The sequence below is a fragment of the Mustela erminea genome, chromosome 10 (genome assembly GCF_009829155.1).
Source record: "Mustela erminea isolate mMusErm1 chromosome 10, mMusErm1.Pri, whole genome shotgun sequence".
Classification (NCBI taxonomy): Eukaryota; Metazoa; Chordata; class Mammalia; order Carnivora; family Mustelidae; genus Mustela; species Mustela erminea.
In genome coordinates this window covers 109,517,649-109,540,756 of record NC_045623.1, presented here as the reverse complement: position 1 = coordinate 109,540,756, position 23,108 = coordinate 109,517,649, and the positions used below count along the sequence as shown (strand labels likewise).

General features: G+C 59.6%; 1 protein-coding gene across 22 annotated transcripts; it reads right to left on the bottom strand.

Moving 5' to 3' along the window:
- Positions 1-229: 229 nt before the first annotated feature.
- On the bottom strand, positions 230-22,679 carry C10H1orf159 (chromosome 10 C1orf159 homolog). Of its 22 annotated transcripts, none has more exons than XM_032360993.1 (12): positions 22,499-22,658; positions 11,515-11,549; positions 11,312-11,391; positions 11,125-11,213; positions 8,786-8,861; positions 6,061-6,222; positions 5,695-5,760; positions 4,088-4,222; positions 2,752-2,904; positions 2,008-2,140; positions 1,234-1,420; positions 231-613 (listed from the first exon to the last, which is right to left on the bottom strand). In XM_032360993.1, the coding sequence occupies exons 4-12, from the start codon at positions 11,194-11,196 to the stop codon at positions 326-328; spliced, it is 1,272 nt and encodes a 423-aa protein (XP_032216884.1). In that variant the 5' UTR covers positions 11,197-11,213; positions 11,312-11,391; positions 11,515-11,549; positions 22,499-22,658; the 3' UTR covers positions 231-325. The 22 variants fall into 22 exon arrangements, 20 of the variants coding, with proteins under 20 accessions (XP_032216882.1, XP_032216890.1, XP_032216884.1 ...); XM_032360996.1 differs by having other exon boundaries at positions 232-613; positions 2,752-2,782; positions 2,879-2,904; positions 11,312-11,549; positions 22,499-22,654; XM_032360997.1 differs by having other exon boundaries at positions 232-613; positions 2,008-2,104; positions 2,752-2,782; ... (1 more) ...; positions 11,312-11,549; positions 22,499-22,652.
- Between the last annotated feature and the right edge of the window lie 429 nt (positions 22,680-23,108).

Genomic DNA, 23,108 nt, shown 5'->3' with positions numbered 1-23,108 from the left:
CCCAGCCTCCCAGATGGGCGCAGATCGGCGGTGGAGGGTCCTCGCCCTTCCCCGTGGTCCCTGAAGCTGATGGGGACCGACAGCTGGCCTCCCCACCTCCTCCTGGGTCCCCTTCTCCTCAGACTGAGGGGACAGGGGAACGAGAGGCGGTCCCCAGGACAGCACGTCTCTGCTCCTGGGGAAGCGAAGTCCACGTCGGCCTGGCTGACAGGCGCCCCCACGGTAGGGCAGGTGGGGGCTTCCTGCCTGCTGAGCAGGTGAACTCGGGAGCAGGGAGAAAGCCCGGATTAGTTCACTGACTCTGACTGGAAGCTGGTGCGCCCTCTCAGCCGCTGGACCAGTGGTTCAAGGAAACGCTTGGGACAGGCGTCACGGTGCGGAAGGGACACAGGAGCTGAGCGCGTAGGCCCAGGCGCCGAAGGACAGAGATCAGTCCCGAATGAGGACGTGGCAAGATCAGTGCCGAGCCCGGTGTGAGAGATGGCCACAAACGCTGCTCTCTCCTGTCTGTGTGTAACCAGCCGGGGCCAGAAATGCGTCTCCAGGCCTGGGGCAGTTGGGGCAGGACCACTGGCCAGCATGGCCCTCCACAGGCCCTTTGAGACCAGACTACCCAGGCAGAAGTCACAGGTGAATGTCACCCTGGGTGGACATGGCCTTGATCTCCAGCAGCTCAGGCCAGAGCCGTTCCTGGGCCCAGCACGGAGAGCGGATCATGGGCTGCAGACAGAGGAGGACGGCAGTCTCTCTGCCTTTTCTGCTCAAAACTGACACAAGCCAGTAAGAAACCAGGAACTTCGCCTCTGCAGCTCCCAGAAGCGTGTGGTGGTCTTGGGCTTGGGGGTCGGGGGGGTGGGGCCTTGGCTATAGGACAGCCCAGTGGGCGCCTCAGCCTTGGAGGGGCCAGTGCTCAAATCACACCTCCCCATGCCTGGACACCAACCCAGAGGGGTCGCCAGGAGGCCAACCGGCCTGGTGGTGCGGGGATGTCTGCCCATGGTGGGCTTGGGAAGGCCGAAGGGCCAAGCCCCCAGCTTTCCCAGGCATGGAGCAGCCCAGCAGGCCTCACAGGCTTTGGCTGCTGGGAGCGGTCTCTCCCGAGGGACCCAGACCCCCGAGCCCGCCGCAGTCTCCCAGGCCATTTCACGGAGCAGCCGGGGGGTGGGCAGAAGCACTTGTGGCCACATCTGCGGCCAGGAGGTGGCCACGCTGAGTCAGGGGCTGTGTCCAGACCTGTCCCGAGGCCTCGCCAGGCAGCACCTGCCCTTCGGGTGCCGGCTTCTCTCCAAGGCGGTGTGCGGAGCTGTGGGTGGGTCCCCGGGTCAGACACTGCTGACCCGGGCCTCCACCGAGGAGACGGCCGTGGAGCCTGGGTCCCCGTCCAAGGGCCGCTCGCGCCTGACATAACGCGGCTTCCGCACTGAAACAGGGTCAGAGACAGGCAGGGTCAGAGTGGGGCCGGGACAGGAAGGATGGGCCCGGGTACTGGCCCTCCCTAGAGCTCCTAGGGGCGGGGTGCAGAGCCGTCGAGGGGAGGAGGTCCCACTGAGCCCCAGGCTGTGAGCGAAGTTGCTGCTGCTTCGGAAAGCGTCTGATGAAGGCCTCACTCATCGCAGACACCAGTGACCTGCACCCAAGCACCTCGGCCTGAGGCTTGGGCTTGAGGGCCTTGCTCTCACAAGACACAGAGGCAATGCATCCCGTGAGGCACACAGGGTGGCCCCCAAATGAACCCATGTCCAAAGCCCCAGAAGCTGCAGGTGCGACCTTACTTGGAGACTGATTAAGGATCTTGAGATGAGATCCTCCTGGATTATCTGGGGGGGCCCTAAATCCAGCGACCAGCGTCCTCCCGTGAGGGAGCAGAGAGAGGAGACCGCGAGAAGCCCCGTGAGGACAGGGCCAAGTGGTCACCAGCCCAGGGACGCCTAGGGCCACTGGGGGCCGCAAGAGGCGGGAGGTTCCCTCCCCCGGAGACTCGGGAGGGAGTGCCCCCCCAGCCCCCACCTCGGCTTCTGCCTTCTGGCCTCCTGCACTGAGAGAGAGGACGTTTCTGTCGCTTCAAGCCCGGGCCTGTGATCGTCGTTACGGGGGCCCTGGGGGACTGACCCAGGGAAATTCGAGATGCTTCTAGATGGTACTGGCTTAGAGAAATCAGACAAGTATTCTCTAGAACAGAGCAGATCTAGCCTTGTCCCCAAAGAAGAGGGACATCCTCCCCTGTCCCCACTCCAGACTTGCGCACAGCAGCAACAGCACAGACCGTGGAGGCCAGGAGACTCCTGCTCCATGGCCTGTAGCTGGCGACCACGGGCCAGTCCCCTAACCTCTCTGTGCTCACGGGGCCGTCTGGAACAGGGCTGACAGGCGCGTCTACTCCTGGAACCATCTGAGGTGGGGCACGTCTGACCCAGTGATCTGAAGTACCAGCCGCCCTGGAGGGACCGCCCAGGCAGAGCTGGGACTTGGTGAGGGCCACGCGCAGGCTGCGGGGTGGCCTCAGACCCTGTGCTGGGGGTTCTCATTCTCTCCCAACAGACTCAACATGTCAGGAATAAAATGTCAGGAATCAAAAGGAATCTAAGGGAAAGGTAGGACAGCTGTGGTTGGCTGGGGGGGACCCGGCCCATGTCCTGAGAGCTGCAGGGCCAGGCGCCCATAGAACCCAGCCCTGCAGCGCCCCTGGAGAGTGGCCGACCCCAAGGGCAGGAGAACTTGGAAGTTTCCCCCCTGCCATGAGGGCTGACATACCTGAGGGGTGCGGCGGAGGGATCATGGCGGCCTTGCAAAGGAGAAAAGGCAGAGTGAGAAGAGCGGGCGGCCCCCAGCCCGGGGCCCGCGACACGGGGCGCTCGGCCCGTCCTTCCAGGTTACTTACAGCTTCGCCAGGCTGCAGGGCAGGGGCTGCAGGCAAACACGGGGGTCACCTGGGGCCGGGGTCCCATGCCTGGCGGGCCCACGGGACCTGCAGAGGCTCTTTCCCCCACTCCAGGCTCGGCCCAAGTCCCTCCTCCGCACGAGCGCCCGGCAGGACCCGGGGCTGTCCAGCCACACTGCCCATCTGCTCTTGGGGTGGGGACCCCCAAGCACCCCAGGGAGAGCCGACCTTCCGGGCCCCGTGGCAGAGCGACCAGCCGGCCCTCAGAAGGCACACTGCTGCTGGTCTCCGGCACCACCAGGAACACAGGCACGAGGACGCCTTCAGCCCCAGGGGAGACCCAAGGCTGGGGCCGTGCCGCAGAGACCCCCGCAGGGCCCTCCTCTCCCCTCCACTGGGGAGGTTGCTGTGCGTCCCTGTGCTCTTGGTGGCCGCCTAGGCCGACCAAGCCCAGCTCTGGGGGTGTTCAGTAGAAGAGGCCCCAAGAGGGTCTACCGCAGCCACCACACTGGCACACCAGGACCCCCATGGCCACTCCCCTGCAGCAGCCGCCCTGGGCTGACCCAGGAGGACCCGTCCCGACCGGCCTGGGTCAGGCCCAGGGCGCTCCAAGGCCCCAGGGGACACCCAGTGCTGGCTCTGGGTGGGCGTACAGGGTCTCCCGGAGGCCAGACGAGGAGGCTCTGGCTTCTCACCCACTAGCACTGTCTATGGAAGAGTCCACGCTGGAGGCCGGACCACCTGCCTGGCACCCCGAGGGCACAGCAGGAGTGACGCCCACCTCTTCCAGAGGGAGGCAGGTCCGGCATCCAGGACCAGAGCCAGCTAGGGTGGCAGGGACCCCAGGGTCCCCCACTCCCGGGGTGGGCTGGCTGGGGAAGCAGCGGGCAGGTGGCCCCAAGACGTCGCCTGCCTCAGCCCGCTCAGCAGCCTTGCCGTGACGGCCCCCAGTGCAGTCACGCCAACACCTTCGCCCTGAGAACGCACGGGGTCCACACGGGAGCCTCCCTAAGCCAGGCCACCCCTCTTACTCAGACACAAGGACCACGGAACAAGCTGGTCCCTTCCTGTTTTGTAAGGAGTCTCCGGCTGGACAGCGGCATTGGCACCCCGGCCCCAGCCCCCGCTTCTCTGTGCCCCCTAGGCAGGCCCCGGGGCCCCACAGGGGGCGTGCACTGCCCAGCATCCTTCTGGCACCGTCCCGCGTACCTTTGCCTCTTCCGTAGAACACCTTGGGGAGTTTACTGGTGCGCTTCAGGTAGAAGAAGCCAGCCACAGACAGGATGAGGCCGGAGCTGAAGAACAGTGTCCCCAGGAAGAGGGAGGCCGCCACCTGAGGGCTCCCTGCGAGCAAAGTGAGTGGCTGCCTGGGCAAGCCTGGGCAAGCCTGGGTGGGCCTCAGAGGGCCTCCCCAGACCCCCGTTCCCGGAACACGCCTGTGCCCTCACAGGTTCCGCACCCAGGGGCTCGGGTCCCTTGCAGGCCCAGACGCCTGGCTGTGGGGTCTGAGGGGCTCAGGCTCCCTCGGCCTCAGGCTTGTCACAGGGAGGTGGGGTGCTGAGGGGTTAGGGTGCCAGGCCCTGGGGTCCCCATCTCCCTCGGCACAGACCACGGGGCCCCACATCCCCGGCACGCCAGGTCAAGGCCTTCCACTCACAGGCAGGGGCTCCCACTACACTCTTGCCTCTTGCAGCTCGTTCCTTGTCCCTAGATGGCCTTCCTGGTGCCATGATGCCTGCCCCTCTTCACAACACGGGGTCAGGATGGGCTGGCGGGCCCACGGCTGGGGGCTCTGGATGGTAACTGTGGGGCAAGTGCTCTTAGATACCTGTGGAGAGGCAGCTTTCCGGCCCTGAGACACAGGCATGAGGTGCGGCCACTGCTATGTTGAAGTCTAGGGGGCGTGAGTCCTGCCCCGAATTTGCTGCCCTGGAAACGGGCTCTGGAACCAGACTTGGCAGCCTTCCTCCACTGGTGCCCCTACTACCAGACCCAGCACGGTGTTACTGAAGGTCAGGGCCATCTGCGCCGACCCCACCCTAAAACTCGGCTGCCCTGGAGGTGGCCTTGGTGGTCTAGGTCAGCGCAAGGCCACTTGCGTCTGGTCCTGAAACCTGTGCAGAAAGCCGGAGCCTTCAGTCCAGGTCCAACATGCATGCCCTCCGCTGAAGGCGCCGTGACTGGGGGACACACAGCCCCCATTGCGACCTGGTCACCTGCTCCCTGACTGCTGTGGCCCCTGCGGCACGGCCGAGCCTCCACGGCTGGTGGGCCACACATCAGACAGGCCGGGATGCGAGCTGAGGACAGAGCGAGCAGGAGGTGGGCACTGTGTCCTCCCCATGAGGCCCAGGCTGTGGTGGGCGCCCTCGCCCGGCATGCGGTGTTTGCAGTCTGAATACCCTCAGGGGAGCCTCAGGGGATGGGGGGGAGGGGGCCTCAGGACGCCCTCCCATCGCCAGACAACTGAGCGTCCTAAGCTCCCACGGACTGGGGTGCTGGGGGGGCCGGGCCTGGGGCAAAGGGTGAGGTGCGCAGCTCAGGGTTTCCACTCACTAGACTTGCTCAGGGGCATGTGTGAGGGCCTCCTGCCTGTGCCCAGTGACCCCAGCCCCGAGGGCTGCCGACTCCACCAGCCCTGCTCTGTGGTCAGGCGGGTCCCTGTCCATAGATCTCCTGCCTGGGCTGCAGTATGACCTTGGCCGTGGTGGTGGCCCTGCTGAGGCCAGCGTAAGTGGTCACGTGCACTGGAAATAGCAGACGGCGACCCCCTCCTCCACCAGGCCCTGCCCTCCCCGGGCGAGCCAGAGACTTACCGAGATTTGGCTGCCCGGGCGTCCCTGTGCTCAGGTTCACCGGGAACTGGGCGCCCCAGCCAGCGACTGTGGGGGAGCAGAGCCATCAGTGCAGCTGGTCCCCGGGGCAGGTCCAGACCACGCACGGGGACACTGCTGAAGATTCCCAGGGAGCCAGAGACACCGCGCAGTGGGGAATCATGGGCCGGAAACCAGAGAGGGAAGAGGCCGTGGGGACAGAGCAGCCCTCACCCCACGGCTGTCCTGCACGGACAAGAGGACTTGCGGGGAGAGAGGCGACCGGGTGGGGGGGGGTCTCCTCAATGGACGGTGGTCCAGGGAAAGTGGGCCACCTGTGGCTGCAGGGACAGGAAGGGCAGGTCCCACCTGTTCCTCCAGAACTTGGAGACGCAGCCCCTCGGTGGGAAGTAGGCCAGGTGGGCCCGGTGGGGGGAGCCACGGGGCGGCCATTGCACTCAGAGCTGTGGGTGCCGTTCCCGCAGCGGACGCAGCGGACACTGCCGTCCTCGTTCTGGTGCCTGTAGCAGCCTGTGAAAGCGACAGTGCGTCAGGCCCTGCCTGTGGGGGTTGTCCGCAGTCTGAGATTGTGAAACAGATTTCCTTCAAGAATGCTCACTAGCGCGTTCCGGAAGTCTGGGTGGAATGGCACATTGCTTCCAAGAAGGACGCGCCGGACAGGAGCCGCAGAGCGCTCTCGTCCCCGGGGCTCCCGTGGGCTCCTTTCCCGCACGTCTTGTAAAATACCCGGACGGCCCGAAACCCAAGACAGGTGCTGTGCACGGCCTTGTGCTCTGGAGAGGGCTGCGGCAGCCCGGCCACTGGGCCCTCCCCTGCCTCCACAGGTGCTGTAGGGGACCAGGCCCACACCCCTCGCTGGTGCTGTCTCCAGTCCAGGTGTGACCCTTGCCCCTCTGTTGCCCCCATCCCTGGGGAGGTCCCAGACAGATGCCACCACAAGCAGCTCAGCCTCCCCTGGCGCTGGGAGCAGCGCGGCTCCCACTGGCCAGCGGTTTGCAGACCATCCGTTTTGCTGACCAGTCAGGGCACCCCTTAAGGGCAGGAATTGTGTCTTACGCCTTGATTCTTCCTTCACATCTCCCACGTTGAGCCCAGTGGCTGGGCAGACACAAGCTCGATGAGCGCTGGGTGCGGGCACGAGCTGGACCTGGATCCTGGAGCTGCGCCTGCAGCAGCGTCCAAAGACAACCTACAGGCCACACATCCTTCATGGTGAATTTTCCTGATGTTTAATCCACACACAGTGTGTCACTGTGAGATGAAGGCCTTTCTGCAGGGACACCAGGGGATGGCAGGGCCGAAGACTGACCACAGCAGGGCCTGTGGTGCTGTGGGCACCAGAGACCTGGGAACGGTGGGGTGCGGGGGTGGTGACTGGGCAAAGCTGCCCAGGGCTGCCAACCTCCTAGAGGCCCCGGGCTGGGCTGTTGTGTGCAGGGACAAGGGACAGCTAGAGAGCCAGCACCGGTGACCAGAAAGACTAAGGAGCTCATTATGAAGCCAAGAAGCCCCTTTGAAAAACTACTAATTCCGGGCTTACTGGCTTTTCAGCCTCACAGGTGAACCAGGTCACCTCCAGGCAAGTCCAGGAAACTGAGGCTATCGGGACCTTGAGAAGCGAGGAATCCGCCAGAACCCAGAGGTATTGCAGGTGAGGTCTGATGGCCGGGCCTTGGCTTGGCTTCCCGGCCTCGGGCGTCCAATCTAGGACCCCTGCGGAGAGGCCCAGCGAGGCGGACTCGGAGCGCCCAAGTGGCCAGTCACCGTCCTGGCTGCGCGTACGCGGCCGCGCGGGGGAGGCCAGCCTCGCTCGCGAGCAAACCCGCGTCTCGCTGTGACCGTCCACGACTCTCCCAACGACCACCTCCCTTTCCTCCCGCCCTCCTGACGCGGCATCAGTACGAACTGAAAGTGCCCTCTTCCCAGCGCCTGCGGGCTGCGGCCGGACGTGAGGACGCGTACTCCGGAGAAATCCCCTCAGCGCCTCCCCTGCGGGCCCGAGAAAGTCCACGTGCAGCCCCACGGCCTCCGCGGGGACCCTGGGTGCGAGCCCGAACTCGTCAGACCTGCCTCTGCGTCCTCGACGCCGACGTCTAGCGCACACTTAGCCGACGGCCCTGCAGGAACACTAGACTTCAAGTTGGCTCCAACCACCACCATTTTTCTTTTGTTTCCCTAGAAATGCCTCTTACTCAACACCCGACTGCTGGCCTTGCTCGGGGAGGCCGCCTGCCCGCGGGTTCCCGACACCGCGCGGGACTGACAGCCGGCGGGACGAGAGGCCCCTCTGGCGAGGCGCGGGACGGTGGGCTCACACCCGGGCTTTTCTTCTGGTTCCATCGACACCTTTTCTCCCCCTTTGCCGGTCACTTATCTCACAACTTCCAAACTTCAATCCAACTCTCTCGGCAGTTTGGCTTTTTCGGGTTTTTTTAAAGATTTTATTTATTTGACAGAGAGACACAGCGAGAGAAGGAACACAAGCAGGGGGAGTGGGAGAGGGAGAAGCAGGCTTCCCACCGAGCAGAGAACCCGATGCGGGGCTCCATCCCAGGACCCTGGGATCATGACCTGAGCCGAAAGTAGATGCTTAACAACTGAGCCACCCAGGCGCCCCAGCTTGGCTTTTTATATGTGAAACGTTCTGAGAATAAAGTTTCCAGTGGGGGACTGAGGGAAACCACAATACGCCTCTTGCACACAAGAAGTATTTCCAGCTGAAGACACTTAAAAGAAGCAGGAGCAAGAGGGGCCCTGGCCTCCCTTCCTTTCCCCGAGGAGCAGGAGACAGAGACCCCACGTGGAGGTCGCCCATGCCATAGGAGGAAACACACTCCCCACCAGAGACCAAGAGCCAGCCGGGAAGGAGGCTCGGAGGGGGTCCTGTCACTGTCCCGCTGCTTCTGCCCACGCTCCTGGCCCTTTGCCTACATCCCGGGCACCTCCAGTGTCCTTCCTGAGGGGACTGCGTGCCCACCTGCTCACACCAGCCAAGGGGACCTCCACAGCATTCGCGCGAGCACTGGCCTTGTCACCAAGGCCAGTCAAGGTCGGCTGGTGCAAAGCAGCTTACCTGGACCACACAGGTTTGTGCCCCCACAGGTGGAGTTGACATCCGGCATGTCCACACAACACTCAGGCTGCTGGCCCTAGAGGGGAGAGGGCGGTGAGCTCCCAGCCCCCACGGCTGGGGGCTCGGGGCAGACAAGTAGGCCAGGCTGAAAACGGCACCCACAGAGGTTACCGCAGGAGCCGGGTCCAGTGCCCACAGCTCTGGCCTCTTCTAAATTCTGAATTGGGTGACCATCCCTTGTTAGCCAGAGCAAGGGGAGCACACGTAGCCACCCCACATGGACACTTCCTGGGACAGGACTTCAGGTCCCCAGTGAGTGTCTGACAACGGAATAAACAAGCATGTTCCTAAGCATCAGATTCCCAGAAGCCAGGAAGGGGGTCCCTCGCGGGCCCACTCAGTGAGGCCGACCAGAGCCCCGGGCTGGGGCAGCCTGGTGGGGCAGGGAGTGGTCCTAAGGATACTGCCTAGACTGTGGGTATGCTCTGGTCTATGCAGGCAGTGTCCTCCACTGTCTGCCTGGCTGACCACTCAGGCCTCGCCTAGGACGTGCTGGGAACTATGGCCCTTCCTGCAGGCGGGTCTCTGGGGTCTGGGGCACAGCTACCGCCACTCAGCCCCATGGACCACAAGTGGGTAGAAGGTGGGGCATTTCAACCCAAAACGTTATTTATAGGCAAACCTCTGTGACACCGTGGATTCCGTTCCAGAAAACAATAAAGTGAATCAAGTGAGTTTTTTGTTTTCTAGTGTATGTAAGTTACATTTATACTATACTGTAGTCTCTGAAGTGCGCAACTGCATTGCGTCCAGAACACAAGGTACACGGCTTAACTTAAAATACTTCACCGCTACAAAATGCTGACCATCACCGAGATTTCAGCAGGTCATAATCACTGATCACTGGTCACCCTAACAACAGGACGGTCATGAAGAAGCCTGAACCGCTGCAAGGATTCTCCACACGAGGCACAGAGGCCTACTGTGCCCCCTGCTGTGAGCCCTGCTGTGCCCCCTGCTGTGAGCCCTGCTGTGAGCACCTGCTGTGAGCCCTGCTGTGCCACCTGCTGTGCCACCTGCTATGAGCACCTGCAGCAGAAACAGGGCACCCACGGGGTGCGCAACAGCAGACGGCCCCAGACCCTCCGTCTGTAAAAGGCGTACCGTCGCGTACCGTCTGCAAAGTGCGACAGAACAAGGTGTGCCTGCGCGTTACCCACCACTTGCCAAATGGCGGCTTTGAAAATTAAACAATTAGAGGTGCTAAACCCCACACTCCAGCTCCACATGTGGGCTCCTTCTCAGGAAAAGGAAACATATGTTTTTCTAGACTGTAATAAAATATGAAGATAAACCCATGCACCTATGGCCTCCCTGGTAAGGCAAGTCTGCCCTTTGCTGCCCAGAAAGGAGTCACCCCACAGGTCCTGGTCATCCTATTCTCAGCCCCCTGGAGCTGCCCTCCAGCAGGGGTTCCCAGGGGGGTCCCCAAAGAGGAAGTGCTCAGACCAGGGCAGCCTGTGGGGCAGGAACTCACGCCTGCTGCGTGTACCAAGGAGGCTCCAAGTGGGGAACAGACGTGCCGAGCTCTGGCGTTTACAGAACCAGACTTGAGGGGTTCCCGGTAGAAGCTTGGCTCAGTGTGTATCTATCACAGCTGAACTTTTGTTTCTTACGATGCACACAGGGAGCAGTGAGGGGTGTCTAAGGAATGGTGTGGAGTATCCACACCACCACAGGAGAGGTCCGAGGCCAGTTCATGGCTGGGGTCAAGCCCACGAGGGACACTCCGGCCATCCCACTGCCCCACCCCTGGCAGAGGCAGAGTGGCTGGAAGTCCCCATCCTCTGGAAGGCCTGGATGATGTGTGGCTGGGTGGACGTGGCCGCGGCCGGGCGTAGCATACCCGTGTCACCGGCCCAGGAGAGCAAGGACACCTGGCCGCAAGAGGCCTGGGCAGACCTTGCCTGATGCTGCCACTTGCCCAGAGCACACAGTCTCCCCCCACCCCGAGCTGGGCAGGCAGCTTACAGGCTGCATTCAGTGCCAGGGGCCCTTTTCCAGCTCCAGCAACAGGGTCCATTTGACAAAGAGAACAAGAAGGTTCTGGAGCAAAACAGAGTGGGCAGCAGGTGGGGAACATGTGTTTGCTCCTCTCCAGGAGGCACGGGCTTCTCTGACCCCGAGAGTGGCCACAGTCAATTGTCCCCAGAGCCAGGGCAACAGTGACCCCCAAAGGTTGAAAGGTGAGGCCCCTCTGGGTGCAGGGCACACTGCCTCCAGAAAGGACTCCGACGTCACTTCCTGGCACTCACGCCCCTGGGTGATGGGACACCTACCGCACTTTCCGAGGATTTGCTGGCAACTTCCACCAGGAGGCCCGCCAGGAGAACGGCACGCTGGAGTGCCATGTTCCAGAACACCGGGTCTGCAAGAGACGGGGGCACCGTGCGGACGGGGGCACCGTGCAGATGCGGGTGCCTCCTCCCGGGGCACCAGGCGGGGGCCAAGAAGCAGGACCCTTACCTGGCCCTCCGAGATGGGAGCTGCAGACATCCAGAGGCGGGACGGGATCACTAAGAAGCCGCAGACCCCTGGTCCTAGGCCTGCGAATCACGGTAGACGGTGAGGCCCGTTGTTGGTAGGCTCGTCCGACTTACCGGAAGGAGGCCCCAGAGCTGAGGGCTGCAGGCGCTGTCCTCAACCCCTCTGGATCTGGATGGACTCACTCCTTGGTCCAAAGCTCTCAGCCATTCACTGCCTCCTGAAAGGACGAAGCAGACGGGCGTTCGACGCCGGAGCTCGGAGGACTTGTCCACCTGTCATCTCGCTCTGTCCTAGGGAAACGCCCATTCAAGCATCTCACCAAGAGGCAGAGCGCCTCGGCCATGAGACAGCCCCGGGGCCAACACAAGCCCATCGGGGCGCCTCGGCCTCATCATTTGCTACTGCTCGCCCTGCCCTTGTCCTGGAAACGGCAGGCGCGATGTCATCTTGGGTGATGGAAGCGCTGTCTGGGGCCGCGACTGAGGATGGCTCCGGAGTGAGGCCGAGGGAGCGCAGATGAGCCCACGCACTCCAGGCGCGTCTCGCGACACCAGCCAACTCCAACCCCGTAGCCTGTGTGGTCTGGGACTGAAGCTGTCACATTCCTAATGCGGCCAGAGAAAACTAATCTGCACAGACCCTGCGGTAAATGAAGTTTTCGACAAATGCCTGCTGGCCTGCAACACCGTGACCGTAATCCTAATCCCTCAGCGACACAGCCGGCTAAGATTTGGACGTATGAAAGCCACCTCTAAAAAGACTTCTTACTCGACAAAAAGAGCTGTGACTCAGGGAACCCGTTCAGGTTCCTGGAGACGAAGCTTCCACGGCAGCAAGTGGGTCAGCAAGGAACTCACGGTGGGCCAGGAAGCGAGAAGCCCCTCCCTCACCGGCCTCAGGGCCCGCAGGACCAGGCAGCGGGGGAGTTCCAGCCTGGGGGGCCCTGGGCAAGAGCCCCTGCGCCACAGGTGTCGGACAGCCTCCTTGCACTACGGGCCCCAGGATTCTGGGCATGGGGAGGGTGACACATGCGTGACCTCCATATTGGGGCAGGGCTGCGGTTCTGTCCTAGCCCTGCAGAAGCAGGAGCGACCTATCAGGCCTTGCTAAGCGCCCCTCCCCGGCCACTCTTCACGCCTTCCGGTTCAGAATGCGCCTTCCCTTCTCCTGGGCAACAACTGCGGACTGCGCAGACGCACAGACGCACAGACCCTCACCCCAGGCTGGGATCAAATCTCTTCCTTTTTGTCTGTTTCACGTGTGCTCCGCAGAGACCAGCTCTCCCTGCCTCGTGGAAACCCTAACAGTCATGGACCCTTCAGTTCACTCTGTGGTAAGATGCATCTCCAGGGTCATACTAAGTCATAAAACACCCTTTCAATTCAGGAAATCATAAGTCCAAGATTTATTTTTTTAAAGATTTTATTTGAGGCGGAGGGAGAGAGTATGAGCACAAGCAGTGGGGAGGGGCTGAGGGAGGTGGGGAGACTCCCTGCTGAGCTCGGAGCCCAACCTGAGGCTGGATCCCAGGACCCTGAGCTCATGACCGGAGCTGAAGGCAGACGCTTAACGCATTGAACCACCCCCCCACCCCACCCCGGGCCGCCCCGGCGCCCTCAGAAGTCCCAGATTTTACTCAACGCTTTCATCTGCCAGTTAGTCGATGTTCCTGGGTGTAAACTGCCCCAAGCCGGCCGCGGCCATCTAAAGCACACCACCGGCGAGCTCAGACACATGGTGCGGAATGTCCCTGCCACTGCGGGGGGAGCCCGAGCCCCTCTGCCGCCCCGCCCTCCAACCTGGCTTCACGCATCCACGGGCCGGCCTCCGCCCCTGCAGACCAGCTTGCGCGGTCTCGAACCGACGCCAACGAGCCACACCGCGTGCTCACTTCTGCGCCCGGCACCGAGCCAGTCGTCTTCAGAGTCAGCGGCCCGTCGCTCCCCTCACGGCTGAGCGGTGACTCTGGTGACCGTGACAGCGTGGCCTTCGCCCCCCACCTGCTGACGGACGCCGGGGCTGTTTCTGGACTGCAGAGGCCATGAGGGAAGCTCTGTGGACAATTCTGTATGTGTCTCTGTGCGGACATTGTCTTCATTTCTCTTGGGAGATACTCAGGACTAGAACGGCGGCGTCAAGGCAAGTGTTGTTTTACCTTTCGAAGCTGCTGCCCCGTCTACCACGGGGAGAACTTCGAGAACTCCCTTCAGCGTATCTTCCGGCTCTTTGGTTGGGCTCCTTTGCGTACTTTTAGAGCTGCTGCTCTAGGGCCTGCGCCATGCACCCTCTCCCCCACCGACGGACAGTGCGGCACGGCTGCCTCTAAGCGCAGAAGCCTTGAAACCCCACAGGCTCTCGTGCCCTTCACCGCTCTCGGGGCCACAACTGTCCCGCCTGCTACATCAGCATACATTCCATACACGAGAAATGTCTGAATTTTTTAAGACGCACACACTTAAAAGAAAACACGTCCCCCAACATTTACTGTGCCTGATGCCCGCCCTCATTCATGAGATCCGAGTTTCTCTCTGCTGCTGACCTTCAGGCTACAAAAACTTCTTCAGCATTTTTAGCAGTGCACGCTTGACAGCAACCAATTTTATCAGTTGCCCTTTCTCCAAAAATACTTCTATTTAGCATTCACTCTTGGAGGGTATAGAATTCTAATATTTTAGGTGCGGTGCCACTCACCTCCTGCCTCTGTGGCCCCTGATTCAGTCTTGACAATGCTATACTGTACGTGATCTGTTGCTTTTCTCTGCTTTCAAGATTTTCAAAGTTGATCTTAAGTTTTCAATGATCTGAAAATGATGTGTCTCAGTGTGACTCTATTCCATTTCTCCTGGATGTCTTTCACCACGTCTGGAAAGGTTTTAGTCATGTTCCTTAACGTAGGTCTTCTGCCCCACTGTGCGTCTCTCCTTCTGTAACTACCCATGGGCTAGACACTTGCCCTCACCGAGCCCCCTTTTTCCTTCAGACGAGAGGATTTCTAGCGATCTCTGGCGTCACCGACCATTTCCTGTCACTGCCATTCTGCTATGACCATTCAGTAAAGTTTTCATTTCAGACGCTCTGTTTTCCAGTTCTTAAATTTCCATCTGGCTCATTAAAGGTGTGTGTGTGTGTGTGTGTGTGTGTACATATCCTACTTCCTTACAGAGATTTCCTATATTTTTGTTCAAGATGAGTGTATCCTTTACCTCACTGAATATAGTTATTAAACCTGCTTTAAAGTGTTTGTTTGAGGGGCGCCTGGGTGGCTCAGCTGTTAAGCATCTGCCTCTGGCGCAGGTCATGATCCCAGGGCCCTGGAATTGAGCCCCAGCCGGGCTCCCCGCTTGGTGGGAGAGTGCTTCTCCCTCTGCTGCTGCTCTCTCCCTGTCAAGTAAGTAAATACATAATCTTTAAAAAATAAAGTGTTTGTCCAAGATCTGTAAGGAACTTATCAAGCTCAACATCCCCAAAACAAATAATCCAGTTAAGAAATGGGCAGAAGGGGCTCCTGAGTGGCTCAGTGGGTTGAGCCTCTGCCTTCAGCTCGGGTCGTGATCTCAGGGTCCTGGGATCGAGCCCCGCATCGGGCTCTCTGCTCGGCGGGGAGCCTGCTTCCCCCTCCCTCTCTGCCTGCCTTTCTGCCTACTTGTGATCTCTCTCTGTCAAATAAATAAATAAAATCTTTAAAAAAAAAAAAAAGAAAAAGAAATGGGCAGAAGACATGAATACACATTTTTCCAAAGAAGACATCCAGACGATTAAAGACACAAGAAAAGATGCTCCACATCACTCATCATCAGGGAAATACAAATCAAAACCACAGTGAGATGCCCCCTCACACCAGTCAAGAACGGCCGGAATCAACACCACAAGAAACAACAGGCCTTGGCGAGGCTGTGGAGAAAGGGGAGCCACATGCATTGTTGGTGGGAACCCAAGCTGGCACAGCCACTCTGGGAAACAGTGTGGAGGGTCCTGAAAAAGTTAAAAATAGGGACACCTGGTGGCTCAGTGGGTTAAGCCTCTGCCTTCAGCTCGGGTCATGATCTCAGGGTCCTGGACTCAAGCCCCGTGTTGGGCTTCAGGTTCGGAGCAGGGTTGGGGGGTGGTGGTGTCTGCTTGAGATTCTCTTTCTTCCTCTGCCCCTCACCCCATGAATAAATAAATAAATCAAGAGTTAAAAACAGAATCGCCCTATGACCCAGCAACGGCACGACTCTTCACTCACAGATACACAAATGCAGATCCGAAGGCCACAGGCACCGATATTTCTAGTAGCGTCGCGAACAGCAGACAGTCTGCGAGCAGCGCCCAAACGCGACTGATGCGGTGTGTGTTCGACAGGACAGGACTCGGCCACCGAAGACAAGGGAATCTTGCCGTCCGCAAGGACACGGAGCTGATTGTGCTCCGCGGGGCACAGTAAGTCAGTCGGGGAGAAGACGAATACCAAATTATTTCACTCGCGTGAACTCAAGAAACAAAACGCGGAATCATATGGGAGAGCGGGAAACCGAGGGAAACACACCGTAAGAGACTCTGAGAGACAGAACGAACCGAGGCCAATGAAGAGAGGTGGGGGATGGGCTAGGCAGGGGAAGGGCACTCGGGAGGGCACCGCGGTGAGCACTGGGTGTTCTGTGCAAGTGAGGAGCCGCCAGATTCTACTCCTGAAACCAGTACTGTGCTAACCAACTAGACTGTAAGTAAAAACTGGGGGGAAAGTGTTGGTGTGATCATCCAGCAGCTGGGTCACACACAACATAATTAGCACCTACTGACTGTCCTTTCCCTTCGAGCGACTCCTCTTGCTGCGGCTGCTCGAGGATCAGTCACTCTGGATGGGACCCAGTGCACGGCCAACGTGATGTTGAGACTAGACTTGATTAAACTCCTCTGAAGAAAGTTAATGTTAAAAACCCTCAGCAAAACAAAAAACAAAAAACCTCTCAGCAAACTAAAACTAGAAGGAAATACACCAAACCTGATAAAAGACATCTATAAAAAACCTGTAGCTAACATCATACTAACAACGAAATACAGGACATTTCCCCCTGAAGACTGAAGACATCATGCGTATCTAATTTTAGCATCTGTCTTCAATGTTGTCCTGTGGATGCCAACGCAGCAAGGGGAGAAAACCAACACGCTGTCTCGGTGCAGATGGAACAACTATTCACGTGGAGAACCCTAACAAATTTACAGGAAAAAGCTAGTGTAATTGATGAGTGAACTTAGCAATGTTCCAAGAATGTAAAGTCAATATACAAATCAACTGTTATTTCTATGTACCAGCAACTAATTGGAAAATGAAACCTAAATATTCACAACGGTGTGCAAAAACAGCTAGTTCCCGCGGATAAATTTAAGATATGTAAGACCTAGATACTGAGAACTAGAAAACACTGCTGAAATTCAACATCTAACAGGGGAAGGACATGCCGTTACGGTGTATATTACATGCGCCATTTATATGTAACGGAAATAACCATTAATCCATGTCAGTGGGTTAGAGAATTCAATATTATTAAGATGTAAGCTGTCCCTACATATCTTATATTTAACCTAGTACCAATCAAAATTACAGAAGCCTTTTATTTTGAGGAATTTACAAGCTGATTCTTTTTTTTTCACAAGCCAATACTAAAATTTACAAGAAAATGCTTAGGGGCGCCCAGGTGGCTCAGGGGGTTAAGCCTCTGCCTTCGGCTCAGGTCATGATTCTAGGGTCCTGGGATCGAGCCCCGCCTCAGGCTCTCTGCTCAGCGGGAGCCTGCTTCCTCTTCTCTCTGCCTGCCTCTCTGCCTACGTGTGATCTCTGTCAAATAAATAAATAAAATCTTTTATAAAAAAATGCTTAGAACCTAGAAGAGCCAAAGCAGCTCTTTTTTGTTTTGTTTTTTCAAAGATTTGTAATTTATTTGACAGAGACACACAGCGAGAGAGGGAACACAAGCAGGGGCAGAGGGAGAGGGAGAAGCAGGCTTCCCGCTGAGCAGAGAGCCTGAGGCGGGGCTCGATCCCACGACCCGAAGGCAGCCAGAAGGCAGCCACTTAACGACTGAGCCACCCATGTGCCCCACCAAAGCAGTTTTTAAAAAGAACATAGCGGATTTACATGACTCACCTGAAGACTTACAAAGTCACAAGACAGTTGGCTTGATTAAAGTACAAGCAGATCGATGTAACAAATCAGAGAATCCAGAAACAACACAGATGATTTTTGACAAGATGCCAAAGTAATTCAATGGAGAAAAATAGTTTTGCAACAAATGGTGCCGGACAACGGGCTACTCACAGGGATAAAAACTAGACGCACACTCAGATAAACACACACACACACAAATCTACAAAGCTTCTAGAAGAAAAAACAGGAGACCATCTTGGTGACTTGCTTAGGCAAAGACTTTTAGAAAGGACACTGAAAGCATGAACTGAAAAAGAAAACCACGCCATAAATTAAACTTTATCAGTATCAAAAACTTCTCATCAAAATACACCATTATAAAAAAAAAATACGTCATTATGGTGGATACAAGACTATGCATTTTTCAAGACCTATAAAAGCGTATGTCACAGAGAATAAAGTTTAATGTATACAAAAAAAAATTAAACAGCACGTCAGGGATCTGAGGGCGGAAGACGGACTGTGGCCACTGACGTCCACTGTCAGAAGTCTGGGGCATCAACATGCGGAGGCGACGGGCACCAGGCGCTGACCTCGGCACGTCTGGACCGCGACGTCTGCCCGGGAGGCTGGAGGTGAAGAGGACCACACGCGAACACTGTCCTCTAGTCAGTAAACTCGTTTCTTGTGGGGATGGAATGCGGGGGACCGATTCTGAAACGGCTTCCCGTGCACACGGAGGCCGGGCTGGGCTGCACAGACAGGAAAATGGATGGTGGGGTCAGGGGCTGCCTTGCTGGCGCAGCTGGTTCAGCAGATGACTCTTGATGTCGGCTCAGGTCGTGACCTCACGGTCCTGGGACCGAGCCCTGTGTGGGGTACGGAGCCTACTTGGGATTCTCTCTCTCCCTCTGCCGCCCCCGCCCCCAGGTAGAAAGAATGACAGAAGGCAAGCAAGCAAGGAAGGAACTGGAAGGCGATGGTGGGAGCCAGGTTCGGATGGGAAGGTCGCGGGTTCGGACGGGAAGGTCGCGGGTTCCGACGGGAAGGTCGCAGGCAAGCATGTTGCGGGCTCCAGGTCACAGACACACACCCAGCACAGCCCCGGCCGCCGGGAGGCCTGCCGGCAGGGACGCCGGGGCCCAGATCCTGGCTCCTACACACCGTCCTCCAGTAAAGGAAACCGGGCCCCTTGGAGAGCGGACTCTGGGGCTGGGGCAGGCGCGACGAACCTGGAGCATGCGGCAGCGCCAGCCGGGCGGGAAGACCCCCGGGACCAACCGAGAAGGCGCGCCCACGGCCCCCGCCGGAACGACGTGCGCCGGAAACCAGCGCGGGAGCGTCCCCGCAGCACACGTCCAACACCCCGGAGCCCCGGCCGGCGGAAGGAGAGGGGCCGGAGAAAGCCATCTTCCCGAAGTCCTCCCTGCCGCCACCCCACCGCGGGCGTCTCGGCTCATTCCCACCCCGGGCAGGGCGACTGCCTCACTGGGCGGCCGCCAGAGAAGACGGGAGGGGACCAGACACCCGGCAGGCAGCACCCGGACCAGGTGGCCGGACCAGCGTCCCCCAGGCTGTCCGCCAGACGCCAGCCACCCCCCGACAGCCTGGACGAGGGCCACCTCACCGCCAGGGTGTTCTCTCCCAAACCCACGACCCCCCTCTACCCACTGCGAAACACACAGACAAACCCAGAATGAGGGACATTCGACCCAACCCCTATGCAGCCCTCCTCAAACCTGTCACCGTCGTGAGAACACAAGAGAGTCCAAGACACCAGCCCATCCCAGAAAGGACGAAGGTAATGGGCCACCCAATGCGCTGCGGGCCCTGGACAGGGACACCAAGGAACCGAGTGAAATCTCAAGTCGGCAGTGTAGGCAACAGGGTCCTAGCACTGCTGTTTCTCAGCTTCCACAAAGGCTCTGCGCTGCCCTAAATGCGGATAGGAGAGAAAACTGGTCATTCCGCCACTTTTCTGCCAATCTAGAACTTCTCCCAAGATTTTTAAGTGTATTTGTAAAATAAGCCACTAATAAAATGAATAAGCAAGTCAAAGACCGGGAGATCGTATTTGCAGTATGATCCGACAAGCTGTTACCCGGAAGATAAAAAAGCGCTTTTACAACTTGATAATTTTTTAAAAAGGACAAAAGCCTTGATGGGACGTTTCAGAAAAGAGATAGGAAAAGTGCTCAGCCCCACTGAGCTCTAGGAAATGCAGATTAAGGCCCCCAGGACACTCTGTTGAGCAGGCCCTTTGGGCAGGGTCCCACGCAGGGATTTTCCCAAGAGAAAGAAAAACACACCATAGAGAATGTGTACAAGGACCCCTTAGTCACACAAGCCCAAGCCCAGAAACCCCACCAACTGCCTCACAGGACTGATAAGGGCACCCGGGCGCATCCCAGGAGCACCAACCCAGCATCACCCTGGGGCTGAGGCCCAGGTGCTGGGGGGGGGGGTAGTCCAGAGACCCCGCATCTGGCGCGGCCCCTTCCTGGTGCGGGTGGGGCCTGCGGGCTGTGTCCCCCGCCCTCCCCTGGGCCTGCGAGCAGTTTCTCCCTCTTCTCATAAAGGCACTAATCCCACCACGCAGCGACCCGCACGACTTCGTCTAACCACCATCACCTCCCGAAGCTGCCTCCAAACACCAAAGCTCTGGGAGGCTCCAAGCGTGGATCCGGGGGACACGACCCCTCAGCCCACCCACGAGGGACCCGTCACGGATGACAGAAACGTCTTCTGTCTCGACAGGTGTGCAGGTGACACGGCTGGATGCGGCTGTCAAAACTGGGCAAACTGGGCCTACGTGTCTCCCTGTGCGGGCGTCTCCTCAATAACCAACTGAAGAGACGCCATTCATTTCAAAAATCGGATTGGAGCCCGAACGTTAGAGAATTGGGTAAAAACGTGTCTACGTGGTAATGAAAGAATTGGTGAGAATTTAAATTGTACAAAAATTGTCTCGCAGCTCACTTTTCCTTACAAGGATTAGTCTGAGTGAAGACACAGAGCCTCCAGGTCCCTGCGGTTCTGAACACATGGCCCATCGGGTGAAGTGGGCGGGCTGCGCGTGGTCAGCAAACAAGGGATGGTGCTGACCGGACCACCTCGTACACCAGCTCTCCAGCCAGGAGCCCCGCCTGAGTGACCACAGAAGTATTCTCCGCAGCGCCGACCCCCGCCTTCGGCAGCCGTGGCTGGACGGCAGAGTAGGGGACGGCGGGGGAGGGGGGGTCCTCAGCTCTGGGTCTCGTGCACTGTTGGGGGCACGAGGCCGGCCCACCGGACCTTCCCCCATCAGAGAACTTACTGCTGGTTATTCTCTCGGCAAACAGAGGAAGCAAGCATGGAGTCTGACTCTCAGGAAAAAGTAAGAACTTGGCTGCTCGATCTAAACATCCCCTCTCGGGGCGCCTGGGTGGCTCAGTCGTTAAGCATCTGCCTTCAGCACGGGTGGTGGTCCCAGGGTCCTGGAATGGAGCCCCGCATCGGGCTCTCTGCTCGGCAAGGGAGCCTGCTTCCCCCCTCTCTCTGCCTGCCTCTCTGCCTGCTTGTCATTGGTCTGTCAAATAAAGAAATAAAATATTTTTAAAAATAAAAATAAAAAAATAAACATCCCATCTCACGCTGTGATAGAAAGTAAACGCTCAGTGGGTTGAGCCTCTGCCTTCGGCTCGGGTCATGATCCTGGGATCGAGCCCCGCATCGGGCTCTCGGCTCAGCAGGGAGCCTGCTTCCCTCTCTCTCTCTGCAGGCCTCTGTGCCATCTGTCAAGTAAATAAATAAAATCTTAAAATAAAAAAAAGAAAGTGAACACTGCCAGCGACCTCCCTGGACGTAAGGGAACATTCCAGTCAGCTGACATGCATGGCAGACGCCAGGAATGGCATGTGGGCACCCAGTGCCCAGCACGACGTGGGCTCCACACACCTGAGAGGGGTCTGCAGCCCTGGAGCTGGGCCGGGGGGTCTGCATGCTGGAAAACCACTCCGGCATCCTTGGCCTTGGGGATGCGGAACTGCCAGGGCGTCGGTGACCACAGTCCCTCCTCCGATGAGCTACATGACCAGTCGCGGCTCACCTTGGACACGAGAGGAAGGGAAGGGTTGGGAGGTGCCTCTGGGGTCCTGGGTGCTGCCTGCGGACCAGTCCACTCGGGATCACCCACCAAGACATCCGTTTGCTCTGCTTTGGGGAGGAACACGCCAAGGCGGGGGTCGGGGTGCGCACGTGCTAGGAAAACCAACTTTCCGGATAATTCAGATTTTACTTCCTGCTAGGAATTTCTAAAAACAATGTGGCCATTAAGATTCTGGCTGACCAGAGACTCCTGTCCAGCGGCGCTTCCCCGGGAGTGGGAGTGGGAGTGGGAGCCATCGGGGTGGGCCGTTCCCCAGCCCAGGCCGCCCCTCCGCAGAGCAAACCACCCCGACGGGGCCAAGTGAGGCAGCTTCGAGTCTCGCCGACGAAGCGGCTCAGAACCAGTTTTGGGGGAGAAGCCGCGAGAGCCCGAGAAGCCGCGTGTCCGAAGCCCCGGTCTCCACACGCACTCGGGCCACCTCCTCCGAGCGTCGCGGCGCCAGCGCACCCCTCGAACGCCCCCCGCCCGACGCAAGCCGGGCGGCTTCGGCCACTGGCCGGCAAGAGCCCGGCTACCGGGGAGAGCGCCCGCCAGGCGACGGCTTCCCGGGCACCCGGGGCCTCCCTCGGCCGCCCGGGCTCGCTCCCGAGGGCGCGGCCTCCTGGGGCTCCCCGACTTCGGGGACGTGGGGGGGCCCCTAAGTCCGGCCACCGACGAGCTCCCTTAGCGGACTGCACCTGCGGGACGTTCGCGAGCCCGAGGGGGGCCGGGTCCCCGCGGGCCTTTGTCCCGGCTCCGCGCCCCGCGCCGCCTCCGAGACCGCCCGGCCCCGGCGCCCGCGCCCCCAAGGCCGCCCCCCTGCGCCCCTTCCCCTGCTCCCGCCCCCGGTCCGCCCCCCGCCCGCCCCCGGTCCGCCCCCGGGCCCCGCCGTCCGCGCCCCCGGCCCCTCACTCACCCCGGCGCCCTTCGCGTTCCTCTTTCGTACCCCCCGCCCTCCGGGCGGTCGCGCCGCGCTCCCTGGGATTTGTAGTCTTTCTGCCGCCTCCATCCCGGTACCAGGCCTCGCGACTCCCAGCTTCAAACTACAGCTCCCGGCAGTCCCCGCGAGAACTCCCCTCTCCCCGGATGGGTTCCGGCCCAGAGCTCTCGCGAGGCCATGGGAGGCGCGCGGAGCAACCTAGGAAGTGTAGGCTAGGGCGTCCGGGTCCTAATGGCCGGGCCCCAGACCGAGCCGGGAAGGAGAAGAACTACACTCCCCAGGAGTCCATGCGCGCCCGCCATCTTTGGCGTTGCTAGGAGACGCGAGGACGCGAACCAGCGCGTGGCTGCGCAGCCGCTGCGGTGCTGCCTCTGCGCCGCGCGAGCCGGGATCCGTGCGGGGCGGCGGCGGCGGCGGCGAGCGCCCGTGTGACCTCCCGCCCGCGACTAGCTTAGGTGACCGGACAAGGCCCGGCCAAGGCAAAGCAAAAGCTCCTCCGGGGGGCGAGAACGTGTGCCCCGAGGAGCGGGGGGCGGAATCTGCGCTTCCCGCCTCAGGCCCGGGGCGTCCCCGCCGCGGCCTCTCG

What these genes read in the sequence shown, in the direction of transcription:
- C10H1orf159 (XM_032360991.1), bottom strand. Translation starts at nt 11,196, where the DNA reads ATGGCACTCCAGCGTGCCGTTCTCCTGGCGGGCCTCCTGGTGGAAGTT. An exon ending in GTTCTACGGAAGAGGCAAAG is followed by an intron (nt 2,905 to 4,087) that starts GTACGCGGGACG and finishes GTTTGCCTGCAG; the next exon opens with CCCCTGCCCTGCAGCCTGGC. An exon ending in GCCAGAAGGCAGAAGCCGAG is followed by an intron (nt 1,421 to 2,007) that starts GTGGGGGCTGGG and finishes ACCCTGTTTCAG; the next exon opens with TGCGGAAGCCGCGTTATGTC.